At 36.3% G+C, this 20,852-nt stretch overlaps 2 protein-coding genes across 9 annotated transcripts; one reads left to right on the forward strand and one right to left on the reverse strand.

Annotated features, from left to right (window-relative positions):
* Nucleotides 1-2,078: 2,078 nt before the first annotated feature.
* On the forward strand, nt 2,079-6,804 carry LOC110782610 (E3 ubiquitin-protein ligase CCNB1IP1 homolog). Of its 8 annotated transcripts, none has more exons than XM_021986772.2 (10): nt 2,079-2,306; nt 2,744-2,784; nt 4,069-4,191; nt 4,418-4,490; nt 4,797-4,842; nt 5,017-5,047; nt 5,262-5,517; nt 5,631-5,794; nt 6,062-6,335; nt 6,432-6,804. In XM_021986772.2, the coding sequence occupies exons 3-10, from the start codon at nt 4,122-4,124 to the stop codon at nt 6,436-6,438; spliced, it is 921 nt and encodes a 306-aa protein (XP_021842464.1). In that variant the 5' UTR covers nt 2,079-2,306; nt 2,744-2,784; nt 4,069-4,121; the 3' UTR covers nt 6,439-6,804. The 8 variants fall into 8 exon arrangements, with proteins under 8 accessions (XP_021842464.1, XP_021842469.1, XP_021842468.1 ...); XM_021986776.2 differs by having other exon boundaries at nt 2,102-2,306; nt 6,092-6,335; XM_021986773.2 differs by having other exon boundaries at nt 2,104-2,306; nt 4,116-4,191.
* A 451-nt stretch (nt 6,805-7,255) lies between these two features.
* Nucleotides 7,256-19,844, reverse strand: LOC110782691 (NADH kinase). Its single transcript, XM_021986905.2, has 5 exons — nt 19,514-19,844; nt 17,534-17,779; nt 17,281-17,361; nt 7,858-8,009; nt 7,256-7,793 (listed from the first exon to the last, which is right to left on the reverse strand). The coding sequence occupies exons 1-5, from the start codon at nt 19,604-19,606 to the stop codon at nt 7,382-7,384; spliced, it is 984 nt and encodes a 327-aa protein (XP_021842597.2). The 5' UTR covers nt 19,607-19,844; the 3' UTR covers nt 7,256-7,381.
* Nucleotides 19,845-20,852: the final 1,008 nt, after the last annotated feature.

The following is a 20,852-nucleotide window of genomic DNA, read 5'->3' on the forward strand; positions in this document are numbered from 1 at the left end:
CAACGAACATGAACACGGACAAGAACTCCAAATGTCGTTCCTCTACTTGGTTCACCGTCACGTTCAGACCCGTCTTGAGATTGATGGCTTAGATCTCCTTCAAGATAGTTTATCGGTTCTTTACCGAATCTTACTCACGTTTTCTATCCTTAGGAATATGAGTTGGGATGCAACTCTTAGCCCTTATCCAATGATAAATCGTAATGCAATTTAAACACTTAGATATTTTATCTTATACGGTTACTATTCTGGGCAGCGTTCAGGCATAGCAGTTATTATAAATAGCTAAAAAGGGAAATATGGTTTACGGGATATCAGTCAGTCATAGATCGTTCGCGGCATATTTAGGAAAGCTTAGTCAAGTGGTGTTTGGTTTCATCATCGAACACACCGTGTCGGACCTAGGGACAAATGTAGGCATCTACAATTGACGAGGGAGATTAATTGATGATGACGGAGCAACAAGTATGAGGAGGAGTTGCATAGCAGGAAAAACGCATATGATGTGTAAAAGGAGGCCGGAGAATCCCAGTCGGTGGCTGGTTATGGTTAGTGACAATTGCAAGGTGAATGTGGTGATGGAGTTGAGGAGTGGGTGGGTTTAGTGTGAGGGTGGGTAGGTTGAATGAGAGGAGAAAGGAAGGTTACAAATGAGGTTTAATAGTTAATTAAGTGATTGGTGTTAGACTTTCCTAAGAAATAAGTGTAGTTTAATGTATTTTTGAGAAATGGAGAGTAAAAATAGGTTGGAAATTGGAGAGAATCCATGTTTTTATTAACTATTTGGTGGGGATAAATTTGTCATACAATGAAAAGTGAAGCAACTTTTTACTTGTTTAACTATGGGTTGGAGAAAAATATAGTATGAAGTACTTCCCTTAGTGGTTTGGATTGGAAGCTAGAGAGCATCCCCATGCCGCCACTGGCCAGTTTGGGTCGTGTTCGTGATATGTGCGCCTTCCTTTTGAGTTAGGTTTATAACCGAGTGTCCATTCAGTGAAACTCGTAGGTTATAAAAGTCCATACCATACGTTTTGTAACCATCCCTTGACTGTCGCAATTAAAATGATTTTTTTATTTATTTTCTCTTCAGTTTCGAGTTGAGTACGCTTTTAAAAGGGAAGTTTTGGGTTGTTAAAAAATACACATACGGAGTAAATATTCTCCTTCCTCTCTCTTCCTTTATTCTGAAAACTATGGTTCTGAGCTAATTATAAGTTTATATCAACTTATTTGTATGCACATTAAGGTAGATCATTGTGTAGAAATTTGGGGTGACACCAATTTTCGTTTGCACCATAATTGAGACTAATTTTTTTATTTTAAGATGGTATTCTTCAACACGTTACAACTACATATACATCAAATATTCGACCAACAATATCCATTTTTTAGGATTTGCATTATTATTTCCACAACATTGTAAAACGGATCCAGTATACAAATTACTTCGTATAAGGCTAGTCACGTCCGATCGGATTATCTTTTGGTCTACAATATTTGAAATAGAAACTAGATTTTGGGCTCGGGTGATGCCCCGAAGGCCGAGTCATCACTTGAATAATTGTAAATATGCCTATTTTTATGTAAAAAATTAAAAACAAATCATAATTAACTCCTATTTTTATTAAAATAATTTTCCTTATTATATATCGTTTGTAAAACATAACACGTGAATTTGCATAGCCAAGTGGATAAGTCATTAGTGGTTCCAATCACCAAGTCATGGGTTCGAATCTTGTGTTTGTAATTTTTGAATAATATTGGATGACACGTAATGACATGTATCAAATTAAAAGAGGAGGGTGTCATGTGGCATTAGAGCATGATCAACCCCAAGTCTTAAGACATGAGTTGTGCTGACATGGCATATGATTCATCAATCTTAAGATCAGACATAGAGCTAAATTTGATTGAATCTTAAGGAGTCTTAAAAATAATTTAATTATTTAATATTAATGAAATGCTGACATGGAAAATGAAGAAAATCTTAAGACAATACCCCTTGATCTTGCTCTTATATACTTTCTTACAAACGCCTTTAAATATATTAGTATAGATAATATTTGAAATAAAGGAGCATTACAAATGTCCGCGCGGTTCCCCTTTTCGTCAATAAATAGGACGTTGAGCACTTCGTAAAAGCTTCCGCGCAATTCAGAGTTCGGAACTCCGGCTAATTTTAAACGTTCGTCAGGCAATCGGAGAATTCCCAATACATTCATTTTCTCTCTCTTACCACCGCCAATTCCTCCATAACTTCTTCTCTCCTTTTCTCTCTCCTCTCTGCTGCTGATCGTCGTCTGGTAAGTCTCTGTCTCACTGTTTTCTGCAATTATTAGGTGAATCTTGGTTGAAGCTGTTTATCATCGAAGCATTAGTTTCGTTTTCATGTAACTTTCTCTGATATTAGTGAGGAATTTGCGTAATTTTGATTTCGTATAACGCGACTTGCATCTTACGGAATATTTTGTTTGATAAGTTCAGCAACAAGCTTGATATTGTTGAAAAAACTTCGATTTTGTGCGATTTATCAAATTCTTTTGTTCTAGGGTTTTATTAGTATCTACGGATTCAAATTTTTTGATTCCGCTTCTTCGAATAGTCCTTAATATGCTGTTATTAAGTGAATTTGTGCGATTCACACTAGTTGATTTCTCTCTTTCGTAGAATTTCTGATTGATATTGTTAGATTTGCTGATTGCTTCATCTATTTATGCCCACTTTTCTTCGTTGATGACAGAAAAATGTGCAAAAATCAAAAACTGCTGAGATTTTAATCAGGTGAAAATCTATTAGTAGCTTTTTGTGCCTAAAATACCTTATATATTTGATATTGTAAATGTGTTGGTATTTGTGAAAATTATGTTTGTTAGCTTGGTGTAACTGGAATGTTAGTGATATTTACCGTTCTAACCCAAACTATGTCACAAAATATCTTCTTCATATAAGCAGCCCCAAATACTGTTTAGGGAATTTTGAAACGAATCGCGCTATGTAGGTTTCTTCATTTGTTGATTAACTGGTTTGCGTTTTCCACTGTGGATAAATTGATGAAGCTATCATAGACTCATAGTATTTTAGGGTCCTATTCCATACTGATTGTGCCCTATTATACTTAGCAGGTGTGTCGATGTATTAGTCTGTATGTTTTCCAAGCCTTTGTTTTGAGCATGCTGCATGGTATGAGAATTCATTACGAGAATGTAATATCCTCTATGTTGTGTGAGTGATTCTACTTTAGAAGGTGTTAAAGTATATGTATGACAAGTTCAGCTACATGTGCTCGTTGCCTTTACTGTAGACCACAACCATAATTGATACTGGCATTTGAAATATCTCTCTGTTATAATCTACTTTAGAGGTTGATTAGAAGGGGGGAAAAGTTGACAAATTTCAGTAGTACATAGGACCAAGGAACACACCACTTGTAGAATTTTAGGCGTTCCGTGATAAAGAGACACACCACGATTAGCCTTGGCTAAAAGGAAGAGTTTTGTAACCTTTCCCCCTTTAGCTCTTTTCCTACCAAACCACCCATCTTATCCCCATTCTCTGACCCTCACCTGAGTTAGATTAGACACTTGCTCATGCAAAATAAGGTAAAGACAAGAGTCAAGTCTATCCGGAATAAAATGAAAGACCATCTTTGGCAATGGGAACTAAGTCTTATCTGTGTATCTTACAGGACTAAGGTATATCTATTAAAGCATATCCTATTAGCTGTTAAACATAACATTTGGATGGTGACAGCCTGACAGCACTGATAAGCTTTCTTCCCCTAGGTCTTACTAGATAAAATTCCTTCTATCTTTTTTTTTGGCAAATAAGTTTTGTATTATTTACCAAGTATAAAATTACAGAAACACCAAAACAACAAAACAACCCTGGGCTGTGCTACATAGTTAGTTCATTCCAGTATTAACTTTGTACTCAGTATGTAATATATGTCAGTTCTTAGTAGAGCATCTTTTGATGCTGTCTTGGGAAATATTTGGTAAAATATGTACCAAATCATTTTTAGAAGCTTATGATAAGATGCCATTTGTTTTTTATAATTGTTGACAGGTTTCCTGGGTCCTAATAATGCCATCGATTGAATTCTTTTGCTGAAGGTTAAAATGAGATGCAATGCGTGCTGGAGAGAGTTGGAAGGTCAAGCTGTTTCAACCACTTGTGGTCACCTTTTGTGTATCCTGATGCTTGTGTTGTTCCAAATAGTGTTCCTTACATTCTTTAGGTTTTCATGTTTAATATTTGGAAATATCCTCTCTACTTTTCATGGATAAACCAATTCCTATATTGACCTTCCCGGAATCCGTTGTTAGCATGACAATTGCAGGGGTTGTTATTGTGGTCCCCTTTATTCATCATTTTGAATTTAAGATGTCACAAGTTTCACTTAACATGTGATAAGGCACATCAGATGCAAGCAAGATACTCAACGGTGATGGAGCGTGTCCCATTTGTGATCAGGTGCTGTCTAAGAGGTGAGCTCTTTTGGTAGAAATTGCTGAAACTTAAAGACATGTTGTATTGTTAGTATCTGTTTCTGTATTATGAAGGAAATAGATATGCTGGTTTGCTTAGAAAATATTTAGCGATTCTGGAATGTTCTTTTTCTCTCACGTGAACTGTTTTGACAACTTGATTTGCTCTGGGGGGTTTCTCTGGAAAATTCAGAGCACAGCTGCAATTCTTAGCTGCTCCATTTCTGGAAGCGATACAATATGTAGGCATTTATGACTGCTGTAATTCTAAATGATCTTTTGATTTCTCTCTTATATTTCATGCAGTCTTATGAGACCTGTGGATATTAATCCAAATGATGAATGGACTAATGTAAGTTGGCTCTTTTCCGATTCTCTTCTTGTTAACAACGTATCTGTTTGACTTTAACATGTGTCCTGATCATTGGCATTAATTCACTTGTATTTGGGATCATTTTCTGTTTGGTTCTTTTTGCATTTGAGTTATGATTTATGAATGTTTTCGTATTTTTCCTTGTACTTGCAGATGGTAATGGCAGGAATCTCGCCTCAGATTCGTATCCTTCATAATTTGAATTCCGACCAAGACTCTTTTCGCATATTCTTTATGAGAGATATCTATATACTGTTTGGAATAAAAAGTTGACTACAGTAATTAAAATGCCATAAATTAACGAGCCTCTCCCAGAATCAAAAAATCTTATCAGTATGGGTAAATTTCTTCTGTACTGTGTCGTTGCAATATGCTCTGTTCTTCCTTAACAAGCCCAGTGATGAAAAGTGCATATAGAAGTGTGATGTTCTATATTGGGCAAAAGGAACTAGAGATGCAATGCAAGATGAACAGGCTAATGACGCAGTGCCGACAAAAATGTGAGGCGATGCAAGAAAAGTTCAGTGAGAAACTGGAGCAGGTGCATACTGCGTACCAGAAAATGGGCAAGAGGTGTCAAATGATGGAACAAGAGATTGAGAACTTGTCCAAAGATAAGCAAGAACTGCAAGAAAAGTTTGCTGAGAAATCAAGGTGAGTATTGTCTGGTGGCCTAGTTACCTTCTATGTGTTATAAGGCTGACCTTATTTATTTGAAAACCTTTCATTGTTTCTAATGTTTCATTTCAATTGTCTGCTGATGCCAGACAGAAGAGAAAGCTTGATGAAATGTATGATCAGTTGAGGAGCGAGTTTGATTCAGTGAAACGTTCATCCATACAACCTGTAAACAATTTCTATTCCAGACCTGAGCCTGATCCTTTTTCTCACCCGTCCAACTTGATGGATAACCAAGATACACTAAGAAAAGGTACTATCATCCCCTTCTTTACAATCCAATTTTAGCTGCCAGAAACTTGCTGCTTTTGTTAAACCAGACTTTTTACAGTAGCATTTTTCAATTATGGGAACATTTTTACAGAGTAGAGTTACTTTTTTTATTATTATTATTATTATTATTTTGGGGTCTTTGGCTAAGAGTTTGCATTATTATCTCATAAACTTTTATAATATATTAGCCTGTTTTGATTTTCTTGTTATATCACCCGAGGAAAATCAGTAGACTTATATATTGCAGATGGATTGGTTTTTACTCCTGATACTCCAGGGCCAAGGGAGGATGTCTGGCCAGCAAGGCAAACTAGTTCCAACGCCTTTGATATCTCTGTTTGCTCACCGTCAAGAGAATCAAGACGAGCACCAGTCCCGACTGATGCTGGAAACAGAAGGCCGCCCACTGGCCATCCTCCCTTTGGATCGGGAAATTCTAACCCTTCCATGACTTTGAGGAATCTGGTTCTGTCTCCTATCAAGCGGCCTCAGTTATCACGAAACCGCCCTCAGCTTTTCACGTAAGTAATCTCTGAGATACAAGAAGACGCCATCTTATCTATCTGCCTGCCTGCCTGCCTGCCTGCCTAAATCACTGCATGATTTTGGATTTTCAGGATGTGATTAGAAGAAATTTCATTATCTTGCTATTGCTAAACATGCCCACAGGAGTCTTGAACTACGTTTAGGAGTATATTTTTGTTTATAAGTTGATTTTATCCTCTGGCTTTTGAAGAAGTTACGTTACAGAAGACTGAGCTGGTTCAAGCTCTATTACATCTTAATGCGAACTATTGACATATTAGAAGTCAGTTTGTACATAATGAGCAGACAAGATAGTTGTGACTTGTGGTAGAAAAACTTCCATCCATAGCTAGCTACATAGTAAAAGGTTATGTTCTTGTTTTTCTTTTGGGTGTCAAACATTATAATGTCGTTGATATATTTTGTCTTTAATCATCAAAAAAGAAGTTGACCTGTTTTGTAATAGTTGATTGTTCATTTGTTTGCATGGGCTCGTGTTTAATTTTTTGTTGCAAAAATTTTATATCCTAACACTTATAAAGCTTCATAGTTTGATTATTATTCACCCAATAGTGCATTGACGTGCATGCCCTTTATTTCCTTCTTTGTTTTATTTTGTCTTATTCTTAACAATAGAGCATTTATGGTTTCACCCTTCCATTGCTATACAAAATGTATTGTTTTATTTGGGTATAATTTCTTATATATTGTACCTTCGAACTATCAATTAAAACGCATATGGTTTCTATTTCCAGTTACATGTAAATCCAACATCTAATTTTAACATTCATTTCTAGCATTTACCACAAATTGTAAGTTCCTAGCTTTTAAGTAACATTTTTACAAAAATAATTTTGTATACCTTGGGGATCGTGCGTTAGTATTAGGAAAATTATGCAAAAGGGTGGCACTGGTAGGTTCAAACCAGAACTAGTCTGTATTTGTTATGTAGCCATTTTCAGAGCACCCAAAAAGAAACAAGTGAAAAACATACAAGTATATTCCTTGTGTTACTTTAGTCTCTAAAGATTTAAAAAAAAAATCATAAATTTGCATGCTTATTAGAAGAAGATAATAAGTGGGGTGGCAGGAAAATGTTGAGAGCAGGTGCCATTGCTGATAATTGGATGATATCCCCTTTGTTAATAGGATGAGCAATATAGCTACCATCAATGTATGCAAAACCTTGTTCAGTGGACCAAGTAATTTCCATGGTCTGATGAGATTTGACCCAACCATGCACGACGCTAGAATTTGAACCCGTTGTTATTATGCGCGTGGGCGTGGGCGTGGGTGTGGGTGTGGGTATGGGCTCTCTGACCATATACTGGAGATCCTTAGACAATATGGGCATCACAAACCCACCAGCAGAAAGCATAGCAGCAGTTGATCCCGCTGCTGTTGAAACTCTTAATCCACTTGACCGGCAATTTACTAACTCGCCATTGTTGAGTCTGCCACCAAACAGATTGTTATAATATTATATTATATTCAAAAGATAAGATTTGCAGTTTTTACCTGAATGAAAACCGAGACAATGACGCAGGACATGGATGAGCAATCAAAACATCATTCAGAGCATGTGTCTGCAATAAGTGGGAGTTGACTCGTATGGATATTCTTGATATTTCACAAGCTCTAGCACGTCTGTTGATAATTTCATCCAACACCTGCCAACTCAAGGTTTATAAATTATAAAGCAAAAATCACAAACACTATTATTATCCGAAGTATTATACAACAAAGCATTGAAATAAGATGATCCATACAAGTGCCTTGTCCAGTGAAGTGAGATACAGTGAAGTGAGATAACTCATTAACTAGTCATTCAAGATCTTCAATCCCCATACTCAGGGCCGGTCCTGACATTTTATGGGCCCTAGGCGAAACAAGAAGAAAAGACCCCCTTCTTTAAAAAAAAATCTACTATTAAGAATTAGCTAGAATTCATTGCTACCAAAGTGAATTTCGTTAAATTTTAATTTATTTTCCAATACTATGTATAATTACGTTAATCAACCAAATAATAGGAACTAAGATTCTGAAAAAAATAAATAAAGAAGAAGAAGAAGTACGAAGTACTAATTACTCCGTACAAAAAAAAAAAGGTATGCTAAATATTTATACTTCGTATTTTACTTCTACAATCAATTTAATCATATACTATTTGAGTCTGTTTTATTAACACTGTCTTATTAAGCTTGAATCAACAACTAATGTAATCACAATATTTTATTCAAAACAAATATTTACTACTAGTATATATTTTGATATTTTTGTTAGTTTTATAATATTGAAAATAACTCACTAAAAAAAGAATATAGATCAATAGAAGATATCCAGATAAAAAATGAGACAGACTTATCTTCTAGATAAGAAACCCAAACAAATTTCCATGAAAAGAAAAAATACAAAGAAATAAAAAACGAGACACATTTATCTTCTTGGCAAGAGACACAAAGAAATTTCAATTTAAAAAAAAAACACAAAGAAATTAAAAGCTAAAAGAATAAAAAGTAAAAAAAAAAAGTACATTTTAAAAAAAACACAGAGAAATTAAAAGGCTAAAAGCTAAAATTCTGCGATTGATGCTCGAACCCGCGATGCATGCATGCAACTATAAAGCAACAACCACTACGCCACATTACCGTATCAAGTACAAACATGCGTGTTTTGCTATATGTACAGAATTATAGTGGTTCAGTTGGAAGATTGGGCCCCCTTTCGGCCTTGGGCCCTAGGCGGGCGCACTCCTTGCCTATGCCTAGGGCCGGCCCTGCCCATACTCGAGGATTACTTTTCTAGTAAACAATAACATCAACATCGTACTTCTATTACACCAACATCTCTCACCACTTACCCACGCATAAATTCCCATTCCCACTATGGGCATGCTTGAATTGAGGGTAATGTATTAAAGGGGTAATAAAAGTCAAACTAAGGTAATTGAAGGCGATGATGAGGGTATGAAGTGGTGGCAAAGGGAACAAGCTAGTGTTGGCAAGAAGAAAATAAAAGGGAAGGGGGAACAAGTACCCTCATCATGGGGGGAATAGTTACCCACCATCCCACTAGGATGATTATTACCCTCATTTGGGGGGTAATTACTTCTCCCCTTCCTCCCTTCTCCTCACAACACCACCACTACCACAACTTCTCATCACAATGCCACCACACCACCCTCCTTGCAACCACCTCAATTCACCTTCATTGTCATTTTATTATGGTGGTTTGACTTTTATTACCCTCATAATCCATTATACCCAATCTAAGCGTGCCCTATGGAAGACAAAGATTCCACGCTTAAATTCCCATTCCCACCTCAATTCTCACAAAGTGACAAAACAAATGCTCCTTCAGGATATATTCCTGGTAACAAATAATTGGAGTTAACATCAAATTTCACATCATTAAAATAACGTCTATCCTTTTCTATCTACTTTGCTACTAATTACAACTCAGAAAGTCAAAATGACTTACTTCCACATATAATTATATTACTAATGTAGAGGCACAAAAATTGATGATATTAATATACTTCTTGGAATTCCTTTCCTACTTAATGCCCACCAAAGAATTTCCCTCGGCACCTTACCATACGCCTTCTCCACATCAATGAAAAATCATATGTAAATCTTTCTTCTTATATCGATAATTCTCCATTAATTGTCTTACAAGATGGATGACCTCCATAGTCGATCTCCCAGGCATAAATCCAAACTGGTTCTCTGAAATCTTCATGGTTCTCCTTAATCTTTGCTCAACAACCGCTCCCAAAGTTTCATAGTATGACTCATTAATTTGATTCCTCGATAGTTGGCACAATCCTGGCATCACCCTTATTCTTGTAGAAGAGGATGATAGTACTTTTCCTCCACTCTACTAGCATCATATTACTTCCCCAAATCTTGTTGAAAAGAGTTATTAACCATACAACCCCTCTCTACCAAGCATCTCCAGACTTCGATAGGTATGTCATCGGGCCCCCTGCCCTCTTGCGTCCCATCTTTTTCAATGTCATTTCGACTTCTCTCTTTTGAATTCTTCGCATAAAGTCTAGGTTAACCATATCACGAGGGATATTTGTATCTCCAATATCGCGCCGTTGATCCCCGTTGAACAAGTTATCAAAGTAGAACCTCCATCTATCTGTGATTTCCTTATCTCCCACCAAAACTTTTTTATCAACATTTTTCACACATTTAATCCTCCAGATGTCTCGCGTCTTTCTATCTCTCATTCGAGCAAGTCTATAGATGTCATTTTCCCCTTCTTTTGTATCCAATCTTGCGTAGAGATCCTGATTCACCTTTGCTCTAGCCTCTCTCACGATTTTCTTTGTTTCCCTTTTAGCCTCCTTTTAGCCTCCTTGTTCTTCTCGTAGTTCTCATCACTTCTACGTTTTCCCAACTCTTTATAGCATTTTCGTTTGCTCTTTATAACTCGTTGCACAATTTCGTTCCACCAAGATGTGCCATTACTTGGTGGCATGATTCCTTTAGATTTCCCTAGGAACTCTTTCGCCACTCCCTTTATGGTGTGCTCCATTCTTGTCCATAATGAGTCTATATCAAAATCCATATCATCGGCAAAATACATTCACTTGGCAACTTTTCTACGAATTTTAGTTGTTGCTCCCCTTGAAATTTCCACCACTTGATCCTAGGCAATACTAGTGGTATTCTCCTCCTTATACAACTTCTACCTCGAAAATCAAGTACCACAAGTCTATGTTGAGTTGATGTACTCTCACCAGGAATCACCTTACAATTGGTGTAGCACTGTCTCAAAGCAATCCTTACTAAAAAGAAGTCGATCTGACTCGTATTACCTCCACTCCTATAGGTTACTAGGTGAGAGTGTCTTTTCTCAAACCAAGTGTTCATTATACCTAAGTCATATGCCAATGCAAAATCCAGAATATCATTTCCCGCTTCATTCCAATCCCCATACCCAAAACCACCATGAATGCTTTCAAATCCATCACGACTCGAGCCTAAATGTCCGTTGAGATCCCCACCAATGATCAGTTTCTCACTTCTAGGGACGCGTTGCACCACTTCTTCCAAATCCTCCCAAAATTCTTGTCTAGTTGAAGCCTCTAGTTCTGCTTGTGGTGCATAGGAACTCACAATAGTTACAACGTCATCCTCTATCACAAGCTTAATACTCATAATTCGATCACTCTTTCGAGACACGTCCACTACATCATCAATATATTCTCGGTCAATAAGGATGCCTACCCCTAGTTTTTCCCGAATACCAAAACTTATAACCTCATGGAGCTATTTCTCTTGCCTTGTTTCCAACCCACTTGGTCTCCTGCAAACATAATATGTTAAGTCTCCTCCTTCTCACAACCTCTACTAATTCAACTGGTCTCCCTGTTAAAGAGCCAATGTTCCAAGTCCCAAAACGCATCCTACTACCCTTACCCTTACCCCTACCCTTACCATGAAACCTTGGATAGTTAACACCACCCACGGGTGGCGCGCCGCTTCCGGGCGACAACCTAGCAACCCTTGCATATTATCCACTACACCCGGGCCTAGAAAGTATAGCGCACCCTTGCATATTTGACACCACCCCCAGGTGTAGAGGTGGCGCGCCGCTTCTGGGTGACGACCTAGCAACCCTCACATATTTTTCACTACACCCGGGCTTAAAAGGTGTAGCGCGCCTCTAAGAAGGGGAAGCCCCAACGATATTCCATTGTCAATTCATGTTATGATATTTGACTTAGTTTTACGCTGGCCGCCACCAACCTACCGCAACCCTCCTCCTTTATCCGGGGTTGGGACCGGCAGTGAATGCCGCATACGCGACACTCACAGGCTTCTACTAATAGTTTAAGAGAAATCCTACTTTGTTCTATTTTACATAAGACTCTCCCTTAAGTAAAGTGTACATATTACCCCTTAAATAGCAAACAGATTATAATATCCTTGCTCCTAATTCCTAGAAGTAAAAGCAACCGAAGTTTAGCAGACATACAATTTTGTTCATTGCAAGAGAAAGCTGAATTCTTCAAAAATTACTATTAGGAATATATCAATCAGATTCTATTAACTAATTGCTACTAGTCAAAATCAATGTTGCTCATTATGAGAGACATCAAAATTGATCAGATTTTTATGCAATCTCTGGGCTTTTGGTCTGTGTAAGCATGCTTTAAGATTCTCATAATCACCTGTTCACCTTATCTTCCCCAAGTTCTTAGAGAATGCACCACCAGTGCCCTCCAAAAGTCTAAATATGAGCTTTCATTTTATTTCTCTAAGACACATCGATTCTTTACTGAATAGTAAGATAGTAAGACTTTACAGTTCAGTTCAATATATAACTGTTGGTACATGTATAGTCATCAAATTCGAATTGCGGTGACGTACTTTAGTATAAAGTATAGTGTGTTGAACATTGTGCTGAAAATTAGTGTTTTAGTAGTCCTTAATTCTAGGAACATGATTAGTTATAAATATTATTAGTGGGCGGTAATGGGTTAGTGTGCTATTCATTCTAGCAATGTCGTATGTTTGATGAGCCTATAAAAGGTCTTTTGATGTTACTTAATTAATTAGATTGAATGAAATAGTAGTATGATTTTGCTACACTTATCCCCCTCTCTCATCTCTATTCTAACTTCAACATAGTGAGCTACTCCTATTACAAATTACCTCTGGGATGAAACCTTACTGTAATCTCTGCTCTGGAGCTTTTTCTCTTTCAACTGTTTCTCCCAACATGGATGGCCTTAGTACAGCTTGAGCTTATTGCACCAAAGTAAGACACTATAGGACAATAGGTTGTTGGGATTGTTTAGGCACATTGGTTTTTTTTCCTCTTTTAATGTTGGTGGTACAAATGTACAACCTAGTTCCAATGATAGAATCATCTTGTGGGCTATGTACTTGGGTTCTATTCCTCGCAATAGCAAAGCACTCTTAGCTGGAAGTCTGGAACATAAAGCATCCCAAACTGCAAGGAAACAGCACCTTTGGATATCCACCAGTCTAGTCTCAATAGTCTTGCAAAAAGTTACTACACAAAGCTAAACAAACCATCCTGAAGTGCCACAAATGAATAGCAACGATGAAAGTACGGAAGAAGGGCCGCAAAAGGAGAAAAAATAATAGAGGAAAAGCACAAACAGGGTGTCCAGTTTCAATAAGTGATAAGGGAGAAAGTAAGGCAGGCAAGGCAGCATCCAAAGAAGAAACGAATAAACAAAAGTACAAAACTCCAGAAGTATCAGACATACAGAAATGGTTATGGGATTTTCTCTCAGATTCTAAGTTAAGGTCAGGACACGAACTCGCCAAGACTAGGCACACTATTTCATGCAGATGCTTAGAATTAGCTCTCATGTTTCTGCAACTTTTATCCGCTTATTCAAGTATGATGGAAAGATTATGGATGCACAATTCGGAAAATGCCCCAAAGGGTGCACATATACCCTTTGCCGATACCATTCCCACTATTCCAAGTCCCATCTTTCATGACTCAATATTACCCGTATTATTTTTTAGTCTTTCATTTAGAGTTTCTCTTTTGATGAAATCCTCATGACAGCACATTATTGGCACTGAGTTCCTTGCAAAATACTTTGGATACTTTTTACTACAGTCTTAATGATTGCAAAAGGGTTTGTTAGGCATCTACCACCAGGTTCATCTGTATTCCTCGTGACAAGCCTTTCCCTTTCTCCAATATGACTAGGAAGTCCAAAGTTTCCATTGGCCCTTAGGCTCCGTTTGGTAAGGCGTAAAACGTTTTCATTGTAAAATGATTTTCCATGGAAAACATTTTTCAAGGGAAAACACAATTTCAAACTAGTTTTCCTTTGTTTGGTAACTTAAAGGAAAATGGGAGAAGATGGTGAAGATTGAGGGGAAGAAAGGAGAGGGAGGTAAGGAGGAAATAAGGAAAAGTGGTTTCCCTCCCTTTCAAATGGAAAAAGGTTTTCCACCTTTGAGAGAGTAATGGAAAATTGTTTTCCTTCCCTTACCCAACCAAACAACGTAAAATGATTAAAAAGGGAAAAACCGTTTTCCATGAAAACGTTTTACGCCCTACCAAACGGAGCCTTAATGTAAAAGAATTCACTCTCACAATGATTCCAAATAGAAGCAACTCAATGAGCAGTGGAGCCCACACACGCTCTCAGTGCACTCTAAATGGACATGCACCGTGTCTAACCATCTCCTTTGCTCTTTTCCAGGGAGAAATATACTTTGTTTGGTTGATGAGCGGAAGAACGTGACAATTTGCGTTTTCAGCTCTACCATTTGCTTTTTGTCAGGGATAATGATAAATTCTCATATAAGTTCCAAGGACTTCCAACCACAGTACCATATCTAGGATCAGGGTTTACCAAACATGTGAACATGCAGAAGAGTTTTAAGAAATCTGAGTACCGTGTCACTCTCTGGAATGCAACAAAAAGGGGAAACCTGAATTCAGTTGGTTCCTTTGGTGGATTTCACATCCTTTATCTTGGACATAAAAACGATACGGTATACAGTACTTATGAAATAATTAAGTTTTCCCCTATTGAAAATGGATAGCAGAACATCTTATATTCCCCTAATTGTGCAATTCAAATTACATCTTAAGCTTTTCTAGTAATCATATTCTTTTTATGATTTTCAATTTTTTTTTAACATTGACTAAAAAGATTAACTGATCTTGGAGGGGGAAATATTAATGCCTCGTGTAAGTTTGAGTTTTGACATTTATCACTCTGAAGTAAATAGACATTGCTTCTAGTATTTACTTTGAGAAATGTCATCGACTTCTGTAAGCTTAAATTTGAAAGCTATCTTTCTGCGTCAAATGCAATATTTGAAGTGCAGCAGAGAGACAGTGATCTTACTAAGAATCCAGTAAAACCTTTGGTAAACTCACACTAAGAAAATGTAGAAAATTGATAAAGAAAAATGGTTTTTTGTGAGAAAGTGCCAATCAAATGTTCACTTGTGGAAACAAGTACCTTTACGGCCCGTTTGGTAGCCGGACATAAATGGTGTCCATGGGAATGAATTTGTATGTAAATTTGTAAAGTAAATCAATTTGCATTCCCATGGTAATGCTAGTTCACTCAAAATAATCTATTTTTCTTTATAAATTTTCCATTACCATCCATTACCATTTGAGAAGTGGTATTAGATGGGAATGCAAATTTATGAAGAAAAACACCAAGTTTGAGACAAAATTTCATTACCATGGACATCATGAAGTTCTTTTCTTGTCGAATAACACTTAAATTTATTCCCATTCCCACCATTTAATACCGGCTACCAAACGGGCCGTTAAAGTTTTTCATTTACAAAAACTACCTTAAAAACACAAAAGTTTGAGTGGCACTACCTTCCGTTAACATTCACCGTCAACTTCCCTCCATTATTACCACTTGAAATGTTATTTTTGCCCCTTATTACACAATCAATTATAACCCTAATTCCCAATTGCACATCAATTACTTAATTCTTTCTTTTGTTCTACCCATATAATGTAGAATGTTGTTTCTAGGAAAGTATACTTCTTAGCTTAGATTATCAATGGGGTTGACATTTGAACTAATTAGAGGTAAGAAGAGTTAAATATACATAGAATTTGTAACGGAATGAAAATTAAGTAGCGACAAGTTTAAAGTAGGCCCCATTAACGGTAAATTATGTCGAAATACGTTAAAAGGTAGTGCTAGTTAAAGTCGGTGTTTTTTAAGTATTTTTTTTTCTAAAATAAAACATTTAAAAGGTAGTTATTTCCAAACACAAATTCTTATTTATAATGGGTGTACAATAAATATTGTACACCGGAGTAAAAGTTGACTCAAAAATGCTTAAAGTTACTTTTATATATATAAAAGTTATCTATTTTTTAATGATAAGTTTTTTCATTTGAATAAAAATTATTTTTTCAAAATCACTAATAATGTATAAATTAATCATTTAACCCTTTAAAATGTTTATTTATCAACTTTTTATTTTTATAATATAAAAGTTACAGAAAAATAGGTTAAAGTTATAAAAAAGTGCATAAAAGTTATCTTGGTGTACAATAAATTTATTGTACACCTTGTGCGCGCAAGACCTTTTCATTTCCAAAAGTGAGCAATTAATTGGTGGTTTTGAAAAATATCCGAAGAAGAAATTTAAACCTAAATGAAGAAAAAATTAGGGAAAAGCAAGTAAGATATGATTGAATTGATGAAAACCAGGGCGAATAATCATCAATTACAAGGTTAACCAATTTTCGTGAGGTCGGTGTTCTCCCCAATGATGTTTTCTCCCTCTAACTGAATGACTCTGCAAGTCTGCATTATGCCTCTCATCCCCTTTAATTAAACCATCACTTAACTGCCTTGCACAAATACTTAAGAATCTAACTACTTTACTGCAAGATAGCATTGCTACTCTTCCCACCAGATCCAACAAACTCTATTGTGCATTCACATCTTTTCCCTTGGTAATTTGGTATTCCTTCTAGAATAAGTGAGAATTATAGGGGTTTATGATGGTTCTCTGCAGATCATGTTTGCCTCTGACACAGTAACACTTGATTCACTTTTCCTACCTTAAGTTGTCTAATTTATTTCATCGTCTTTTACTAGTTTCCTTCTCAAGGTACACGAACTTTAACATCCCATTTCATCCTTTAAATGGCCTTCCCATTGAAATCGTCCTGAAATATAATGGTCATAACATCTCAGTAGAGGGATATAATCCTGAACATGTTGCAGTCTTATTCAAACCCCATAAGGTCCAGCCATCCAGGCCTTCAACAAATATAATCCAAGATAGAACCTCCAACTAAAACTACAGTCCTCAAAGGTCAAGAATGTGGCTCATCACACATTATTCGCAAACAAGCATAACAGTCGGCTGGCTAGACTCTAGAATAAGAATGTTGATAACATAATAGTTATTGCTGCAGTCTCACCTGTTCAAAGTTGTTGACAGTAGCTGCACAAAGGTAGCCTGCACTTCTAGTAGCATCAAACTCGTCTTTGAACCGTTCCACCTGTGCCAGATAAAACAAGTTAGCTCAACCAACACAATTTCATGTGCTGAAATCTTTTGTTTTTTAATTTTTTTATTGGGGGAGGTGGGTTGGTTGTAGGGGAGAAAATAGTTAAAATCCTAATCTTTGAAAAAGAGGAAAATCAGCGAGTGATGATAAAAAAAAAGTGTACCTCTTCAACCTGTGTGGGATCCGAATTTACTCCTACAACTGGAACACTATCATCCATAAAGTGACTAGCTTGTAAAAGAGTGCCATCACCTCCAACAGTTACGACCAAATCCACGTCTCGGATTGGGCGAGATAAATCAGTGTGAAATAGAGTTTCCCACTCAACCGACTTTCGTTTTAGAACTTCCTGACAAAAGCTTATAGCATCCCTGTGAACTTGAATTCTGTTGTCCAAATGGCGAAGTGTCTGCAGTTTTGTACAGAATTTATTGTACCCGGGTGACAATTACCCAAAAAAAAATGGTCATAGTACCGCATCTGATATAGCTTTACATAGTTACATGGCTTCAGACAACAACGATTACTCTAGTAGCATGACAACAGCTTTTAATTATTCAAGAAATCGTAACATTAGCATACATGTAATGTACTGTTCATAAGATAGAAAACAAAACAAAATCCAAGTTCACCATTAAGAGTTAAAAAATGAAACCATGAGGGCCCAACAAGTGAATAATCCAGACAGATAAACTTTTCAAATATGCAGTTTCCACATTCACTCGATTTTTCTGTGACCTTATACATCAAGAAGATGGCAAGACACAGACAGCATGAAGTAGATTAATGGACATGAGTGAACTATCGAGATAGGCTGTCCATGCCAAGTATCAGAATTTTCATGTTAGTGTGAAACATGAAATCTTTCAAGGAATTGGACAATTCCTTTCCCTGCACCCAACTCGAAATGTGCTACTTCTTGATAGCAGTCATTCAACAGACACTTTTATTTACTAGAGTATAGACAGGGAAGTAGGCAGCTGAAATAGACATTCATTATAAGTTTATAACAAGCATGTTTTGCAAAAGGCTAGAGGCTAAATCTACAACTTTTTGTCCTTGGAATTACCCAAACTTACGATTACTCAGTCCATTATGCTAAACTAGCATCTAGAACTCTGAGATTTTGAGTATTACCATGACTAAAATAAAAAAGTGAAGTCCCTAAAATGTTCTGCTAGGTGCCTAGGTCAAAAATTATTATCGTTCTGACAAAATCAAGATGGATTTCAGCAGATATGCACGAAAGACTCAACAAAAAGGATCTAAAAAAATAAAGTCTCCAATCTAAGAGTTACTCGAATCTCCATAAGTCCAAACATGGGACCATAGATGTTCTTATAGTTGCAAAACATTTTTCACTTTTATTGCAAACCCACCATACTACCATCATTTCTGCTGAGTTCAACTCCATAGCATTGTCTACCAAATTAGTAGATATAGCCACGGATAAGCCAAAAGTGCACTTTGACTAGATAGAAAAAAGTAAGATTCTTGCTTGTTATTATCATTTCGGCAACTTTTGTGTAAGACCGCCTTATCGGAAAGACCACTTTGGTTGCTTAACTAATTGGTTCCATTTCTTAACTAATTGGTTACATTGCTTAACTAATTGGTTCAATTGCTTAACTAATTGGTTCAATTGCTTAACTAATTAGTTCCTTTGCTTAACTAATTAGTTCCAGTGCTTAACTAATTAGTTTCATTGCTTAACTTATATGACACCAAGGTGCTCCTTTGTGTAAGACCGCCTTATAGAAAAGTTTGTAATCATTTAGGGGAGTATCCTAATAGACAGGATACATGTATCTTCTAATTAATAGCCCAGTTATCTAAAGCAAGAGATTTGAGTAAAGGGGGAACAGTTCAAATGTGCAGTTTCAACATTGCAATGATATTATACATAGTTAACAGGATTTTTTATTGGACTAAAATCTAACATTAACTCCACTACCAAAAAAAACAGTAAAGGTTTATAAGAGATATTTGATTAGCCTTTAATTACGCAAAGCTAGGAAATTTGAACTACAAATTTCTTTCTAACTATAAATTAATTGAAACTAACATAAACATTTGAATTCTTAGTGTTTGAATTAACCTAAAAAATTGGCTAAAAAAAAAGGTGGGGATAACGAAAAAGAACCTTAGAATTGGAAAATCCAGAAAATGATTCAGAAAGGCGAAGATGGTGAACATCAAAGGGTTTCAAGAACAACAAAATCTTTCTCCTGGCCATTGTTTGTTCTCCTTGTCCATGTAGAAGCAATCGATTTTCCAGGTTCTGCGGTTCAATTCTGGGTGCCAAACTGAAACTCACTGCTGAGTGCTGAGGTTGTTAATGTGACACGCATCACACTGTGGCATCAGTGGGGCCGCCAAACTCACCGGCGGTGCTGAAACAAGCTGATGGTAGATTCGTAGAAATGGAATTTGATTTTTTTTTGAGGGAAAGAAATGGAATTTGATTACATGTACTCCCTCCGTCCCGGAATACTCGACCCGGTTTGACCGGCACAGAGTTTAAGGGACTTGAATTGACTTATTTATTTTAATAGGTAGTAGTTGATAGTGGGGTATTATTTTAATGTAGTTAGTGGGAGGTGGGTTAAGAGGTGGGGTTGGGTGAGAGTAGGGGTTGAATTTTTAATTATTTTTTGTATGGAGTAGGGGGTAGGTGGGTTAATAGGGGTGGAGTGAGAAACAATATAATATTGTTAGAATATTTTCATTTTTAGAAACAGGTCAAGTATTAAGGGACGGCCCGATAAGGAAAACAGGTCAAGTATTAAGGGACGGCCCGATAAGGAAAACAGGTCAAGTATTCCGGGACGGAGGGAGTATGAATTATGATGAATGTGAATACTCGTGAATACTCGTGAATACCATTTTGGGACGAATGGAGTATTTTAACTCATATTCCGATTAGTCACTAATAACATATCGTTAATCATAATTTAATTATTTTAATTTATTGATTATTCAAATTAAAATTAAAATTAAAATTTATAAAACAATCTCCAAAATTTATTAAACAAAAAATATTCCACGATTTTTTTTTTGATATTTTGGTATTTTCGTGGGATTTTTTAAAGATTTTTTTAATTACTTAATTAACATAATTAAATCTATACCTAGTAGTATTTAAAAAGGATAACCATAAATTATTGTAAGCTATGTGTCACCATAGATTATTGGAAGCCATGTGTCATCTCTCATTTCATTCATCAATTCATTATTAGTTTTTATTTATTTATTTATTGTTTCTATGTTTTACAACTTTAACTCCCTTCCACTTTATCTTCCTTATTCAACATCAATTATTAATAGTCTAATATACACATTAACCTCTTCCACTTCACCCCTTTAACATTCAATTAATTCAACATATAATTTATATATTTTTTCAACCTTCAAAGGGGTGACAATTTCATCAAAGCCCGACGGATATTCGAACAACCCGAACCGAATTTATGGTTGAAACC

The sequence above is a fragment of the Spinacia oleracea genome, chromosome 4, assembly GCF_020520425.1.
Source record: "Spinacia oleracea cultivar Varoflay chromosome 4, BTI_SOV_V1, whole genome shotgun sequence".
In the NCBI taxonomy this organism is placed as follows: Eukaryota; Viridiplantae; Streptophyta; class Magnoliopsida; order Caryophyllales; family Amaranthaceae; genus Spinacia; species Spinacia oleracea.